The 6,984-nt window shown below is 33.0% G+C and overlaps 1 protein-coding gene across 1 annotated transcript in view; it reads right to left on the reverse strand.

Annotated features, from left to right (window-relative positions):
• The window catches only part of ND-B22 (NADH dehydrogenase (ubiquinone) B22 subunit), a 44,484-nt gene extending 38,624 nt beyond the window's left edge, over window positions 1-5,860 (reverse strand). Inside the window, exon 1 of the mRNA XM_089099793.1 lies at window positions 5,702-5,860. Coding sequence (XP_088955919.1) covers window positions 5,702-5,799 — 98 coding nt within the window. The 5' untranslated portion in view covers window positions 5,800-5,860. The remainder of the gene's footprint in view (window positions 1-5,701) is intronic.
• Between the last annotated feature and the right edge of the window lie 1,124 nt (window positions 5,861-6,984).

The raw sequence follows: 6,984 nt of genomic DNA on the forward strand, positions 1-6,984 counted from the left end.
AACCCTGGACATGAGCTGATTGACTCTATCTTCAGAAAATGAAAAATTAAAAAATTTTCTTAAGTAAAGAATTATACTTAATCTTAGAACATACAAAAATTAACCAAGGTAAAGAGTGGATTTTAGCCCCTGAATTTTTTCTTGCATATTGCTATGGATGTCACACTTCACTGAAAGGCCAGAAAACATACAGAATCAGTCTTTAACATCTTTAAACTTGAAAATATAAACTTAAGATAATGTATTCCTGTCTTAGAAAATAATCAGAAACATGGGTTATTCTTGTCTATCTCTGTCAGACTAAGTATTGTTGCAAATATATTTTAATTGGGTATTCACACTTTTGTTTCCAGAAAAGTTTGTGAAAGACCAAATGAAATATTTAAATCAGAAAGTTAAAACAAAACTTCAAAATTTTGGAATGAGAGATCCATGTTCAGGCCATTATGCAGGAATTTACTTTGGAGAGTGGATACTTTATACAAGCTCAATTTTACTTTTATACCATTACAAAATGATATATATATATATATATATATATATATATATATATATATATATATATATATATATATATATATATATATCACCATAGGCGGGAGACAGGTTGAAACGGTTGACCACTTCCTGTACCTTGGTAGCCTACTCTCCTCAGATAATTGTCATAGCTCTGACGTGAAACGTCGACTTGCACTAGCTATCTCCAGCTTCCGAAGACTAGCCAACATCTGGAAAAGTAACCACCTATCCAACAAACTCAAAATGCGCCTATTCAACAGTTTAGTAATCCCCATAGTTATTTATGGATGTGAAACATGGACTCTGAAAACCAAAGACAAAATAAAACTTCTAGCTTTTGAGGTGAGATGTCTCTGATGCATTTCTAGAATCAAATACACTGACTGAATCACAAATGTGGAAGTACGTCAAAGGCTCCAGTCCACTGAAACCATACTGAGTAAAATTAAGAAGCAACAACTGCGCTGGTTTGGCCACGTCAAGCGAATGGAGCCGAGCCGCCTTCCGAAAATCGCCCTTGAAGGATCCCTCCATGGCCTTCGCCCACGAAAACCATGGATGGAGAACTTCCACTTTGACAATGTCAAGATAGCCCAGTTATCCCGTATCGCACCAGATAGAGCAATGTACCGAGCCCTTATGCATGAGCTAGCAAGAGGAGTGGACCCAAAACGTCCCACGAGGATGGCTGGGACCTAAGAAGAAGATATATATATATATATATATATATATATATATATATATATATATATATATATATATATATATATATATATATATATATCAGGAAGGGGAGGCTTCCTAGCTAGATGGAACCTCCACCCATACCTTTGGGGCTGTGTTTCTTCTTATTCTTTTTTTTTTTCATGATGCCAGAGACCTCGAAGTTTCCAACAAAACTGTCTGTGTTCTCAGTACAATCCATGACAATGTGAAATAAAACTGTCAGGGGCTACAACTTGCAATCAGTGGGTTAATTTTTTGCATTTAACTTTAAACCTTTCCTTTACATCAGTACATATACTTTGGTTATTTTCATTTAATTTCTGTAAATTTTTTTCATTTATTGTTCTTATAATATTCACAAATATTTAAATCAAAATAGCAGAGAAACAAATTATTGTGAAATGATAGCTTAGTATTTCTATTATCAACCATGAAAATTTTCAGACGAAATAGGAAAATTGAAAATATATAAAACAGTTCATGCTAACAAAATGTTAGTAAGGAGCACCTCAGTCCAATAGTAAACAGAACTCTAAAAAGTGGAATTTTGATAACAACTGATACATCAAAAGAATTGTTTATTTTGCTGATTCCATCTATATATGAAATTAATCAAGTTTAATCTTACCCACCAAAATCTAAAAGCCTAAGAAAATTTACATGATTTACAGGAAAGGAGGAAACACACAAAAATTCAAGCCATCAAATTCAGCAAGTCTGAGAGCCATACTGTAGAGGTTTTAGGCAATATTTACAAAAATAAGTTTTTTATTTTTACTTTAAGAAAGATCATGGATGTGATTTTTTTTTCTTTGTGGATGAGGAGAATTTTTTATGGGTAGGAAGAATCTGGGTGAAATTTTACACTGGGGGAGGGGGTAATTTCTTGGAATCATTAAAAAAAAACAGAAATAAAAATAGTTTTTTGCCTGAAAATCAGGAGCAACATTAGAACTTAAAACTAACAGAAATTATCCTGTATATGAGAGGGCATACCCTTTCTTCAATTCTTTTCTTTACACTAAATTTAGACATTTTGTCACAATTCTAAAAGAAAGACTGCTCAAACAAAAGAGCCATTGAATTTGAATGAGTGTTTTCAAAGAATTTTGAGACTTTAGCATAAAGGGTGAGGGTTGAGGAAGAGGTAACCTTGTCATATACAGAAGCATTTCTGTTCATTTCAAGTTGAAATGTTACTCTTTACTTTCAGTTAAAAAAAACATGCATTTTTAAATGTAGTTCTCTATAGGCTATAATTATAAATATTGATACTTCTCAATTGAAAAAACAGTTGACTAAACCAAAGACCAAAATACAAGCTAAGAGGAGTTTGGAATTCTGGTAGACTATATTGACCAAAAATATCCAGTTTTCCCTATGATTTATCATAGTATCAGATAAGAATATTTTTACTTAATTTTAAAAAGTGGATAAAAATGGATAGGAACAACATAAAATTAAGAAATTCATTGTTTTGGTGATTTCTTTTAGTATTTAACTGGGACTTTTGGGCATTGATGTACATTGTCAGCAAAGTGATCATAATATTTTGAAAGAGTGTAAAATAAGGAATACAGTGGTACTACTTTTATTGAAATTTTTCCTTTAGAAGTGGCCAAAAATTGAACCAAAACCCATAACCTATTTAAATGCAATTTTTCTGTTTCATTATATTTGCTTAAGCAGCATTCACAAGCATGTCTAGCTAGAATCCCATGTCTAGACATGTGTCTAGCCAGAATTAAATGTCTAGACAACAACCATTCACAAGTAAAATTTGGTGCTTAGCTAAAACTACAAATTTAGTTTCAAATTGTCATTTCTAGCCAGTCAAGAGAGCTTATGCAGGCAAAATTTTCAAAATTGTAATCCCTATTTTTACTGTCAAAAGATAATGGATAAGATAAGCAAAACAATTACCTTAGTGTGCTTCACTATTATGTCTGGTGTTGCATATTTGCCTTAAAAAAAAAAAATAATTAATAAGAAAACAAAAATTAAAATTCAGTTTAAAAATGCAAACATAAATGATGAAAATAGTGGAACTTGAAACATTCTGATTGGCTGTAATGAAAAATCCTAGACATTGAGTTCTAGAGTCTAGAACTCAATGCCTAGCCAAATTTGATGAAACTTTTGAATGGATAAAGTCTGATATAATAAAGATTTGAGATTAAATATTTTATTACTAAGGAAGTGCCTTGTCTAGCATGTCTAGCTAAGCACCAAATTTTACTTCTGAATGGTTGTTGCCTAGACACTGAATTCTGCCAAGACATGTGTCTAGACATGGGATTCTAGCTAGACATACTTGTGAACACTGCTTTAGGTTGAATGTATCCAGGATAGAGTATGATTGTCATCTAGATATTTTTCTCTAGTTTTAAGATTCCATGTCCTAAATTGGGATTATTTTCTAAAGTTTAGGCTCAAACTTAAAGCATTCTTCCAACATTAGGGTATATTACTGCTAATCAGTACATTTAAAATTACAAGTGTTGTATGTAGCTAAAACTCTTCAAACTAATCACAAACTCATTACAAAAATTTAGTCAATTCCTGTGCTGATACAATCCAATTTCTGTGTGATATAACAGACACTTAAAATTTCAGTCATATTCCAATATAGAGCATATTTAAGTTCAAAGGGACTATATATAGCCCAGGAATACTATGTACAGCCCAAAGGGACTGTATAATACACAGGATTCATCCTATTGCTAGCAAGTATAATTTAAGGTGATTTAAGATAAGGTAATAATAGACTAAGCCAGTTCAGCACCACAATACAGATTAATTCCTCTCTGTCTACCTTTTTCTCACTATCTTAATTGAATAAATATTTTTTTTGTTAATTCATATGATAAAAAAATAGAAAAAAATGGAACATTTTATTTACAACAGTGATAAAAAAGTGAACAAACTGTATGTGGTCAAAGCTATATTTTTTTTTTGTAAAACTTCAAAACATATGTTCCTTTTATTTATATATATATATATGTTCCTTTTACCACAGCAATTTAACTGCTGAAGTGGCAATTAGCCTAGTTATCCAAATAAAATTGCAGAATAGGCCTAGCACATCTTTAGAAGAAAACCTAGAACAAAAAGTGGCATTTTTAGATTACTAATTTTATACTCTTTTTAATTGTTAAAGTCATGGCTGTGATAATTCATCCCCAGCTCCCTTGATGATCCTATACAAAGCCTTAGGATATTGTTATATTTTGTAACTCACTCAAAATAGTAGCCTATTTTTATCTAATCTCCAGCACAATTGCTCAGGCTAACCTAGATATCTTCAGCCTACACAGAATAACCAGTTTTACAGTAGATCAATCAATGGAAGGAAAAACAAATAAATATGTAATTAGTGGTCTGTGTCTATCAGGGAGGGTGGGGTGTATATTGTCACGGTAAAAACTATTATGTTGAATGGACATAAAACAAGGAATACAATAGTACTACTGTAGGTAGCTATATTCTATGCCTAGGCTAGAGAAGGAAACATGTTAAGAAAACAATTCATGCTTCATAACATGCAGAATAATTGTAGCTAACTACATTTTGCATACAGCCCTGCGATACTTTACCCCCTCCCCCCTAATGTGTTAATAGATATTATATTGGTCAATATATACCAAATCATATTATTGAGTTAGGACTAAAGTGAATACACCATTCGATGCCTTTTTTTATGCTGATTTCGAATATAATAAGAATTTATATCTGAATTGAATTTCAGCCCCCCCCCTATATAGGCTATACCTAACCTAACCCTAAATTGGCCTATATAGGGGGGAGCTGATATTCATTTCCGATAGAAATGCTTATTATATTTGTAATCAGCATAAAAAAGGGCATCAAATGGTGTATTCACTTTAGTCCTAACTCAATAATATGATTTGGTATATATTGACCATTATATTTCCCATCTAGGCCTATTCTTCCAATGCACCTCTCTAGTTTCAATCTATGTACCTAGGCTATAAACTGAATCAACTGTGACAAAACAAAACCATAAAAACAAGTGACAGGTGGCGGAATGCATTGGAACTATATATAATTTGGGTTATACATTTCCACACAAGGGGAAGTTGGGGGTTAGGCTATAGGCTATAGCAGGGCTGTATGCAAAATGTGTTAGCTATAATTATTATATGTATTATAATGTATGAATTGTTTTCTTAACATGTCTCCTTCTCTAGGCTTATACAAGATTTTATTTTCAGTTAGTTATACAGCCTAGCCTAGTGCTAATCTAAAAATGCCTCTTAGTGCACTTGCATGTTTCCTTCTGGATACCGGCTATTCATCAGATTTACCTATTTCCAATTATGGAGTATTCTACCCCTAATCACTATAGACCCTGGCCTAGCGTTTTTAATCAAATTATAAACATAGGTAGGCCTAGGCTATTTTACAATTGCAACCAAAGCCCATCAGAGTCTACCTCACATAATGGTATCCTTCAATGTTTCTCAAAGCTTCTTTGTAAAGTTTCAGTACCCTCTGAGAGTGGTTTAATACCCTTGTTTGAAGGTGGGACATTTGGATTCCAAAAATTAACTTCTTGGCTTTATTTATTTTCTATTCAGTTTTCTTTTGCTTATGCAGGGAGATGGCGATTATCAAATATTTAGAATTTTCAAAATAATAGATGACAGTTTTTTTTCGCAGGATGGCATCCTTACACAAATGCCATATATTTAGCGTAATTATAAATGATAACGATTGCCATGGGCTTAGGCAGCGTCTTGTGTAGAGGGGGGCAGCCGCTTCTATGATGGAGGGGGGAGGGATCTTACTAATGCTTCCCGAGGTCCTTTGAATATAGGCCTTTAGAAACTAGTCATTCTATATTTCACTAAAACTCGGCCTTTAACATTTTCCATGTTCTACTTTTCCTGCAACAGTATAACCTAAGAGACCCACTATACTACATCCAATTTCTAGGAAACATACACACCACAAAATCAATTTGACACAAATCACATTATGGTTAGATAGCAGCTTCTTCTAAGAATTCAACTCAAAAGCTTACAGTTGGGCAAAATTTAACATCAAAATTGGTATAGGGGAGACCGGCCAACGTTTAGCCAAAGCAAACAGTTTCAATACAAAAACCTATGGGGCTTCTGGTGGATTATAAAAGCTCTGACAGATTGCAGTGTATGTTTTTAAAAAGTCTGACCTTAATTAATACTTTTACCAAAAATATCAGATTGGATCAGGTTTTAAGGTGATTAACTCTGGAATTTTGTTCAATTTTGTCTGAAAGCCAACACCTAATTACGAATACTAGAAAACTCGCGTTGTAAATTCACATTGTATTCTCTTATTATTTGCCTGTTTTTTTCAGCTTCCGAGACTTGCCATCTTCACCAGTTTGCTGTTAGTATTTTTTCATCCTGTGGGATAGTGAACTCCCATGTTCGCCCACAATACCCAGGGTAAATTTGGCATGCCGTACCAAGGTCTCCAAAAGTGGGCTATGCTTGTAAAAGCTGTGTAAACAGCATATTTAAAGGTTGAAGGCAAGCTTAAAACCCAAAACTGTATTATTTCTGGCGTTGTTTAATCTTGTCAGAACAGTAGGTGAACTGAAGTTCTTTTTTTTCCTGTTAAATTTCATTCAAGATAAAATAATTAAAAGTAAACAGAAGAGAAAAGAAAGAAAGGTGGCTGTGATCCAGAAGAAAATAAAATAGTAGTTTTTTCTGTCTTATTCTACAA

The sequence above is a fragment of the Artemia sp. Qi Xiang Cuo genome, chromosome 14 (genome assembly GCF_049724085.1).
Source record: "Artemia sp. Qi Xiang Cuo chromosome 14, ASM4972408v1, whole genome shotgun sequence".
Lineage (NCBI taxonomy): Eukaryota > Metazoa > Arthropoda > Branchiopoda > Anostraca > Artemiidae > Artemia > Artemia sp. Qi Xiang Cuo.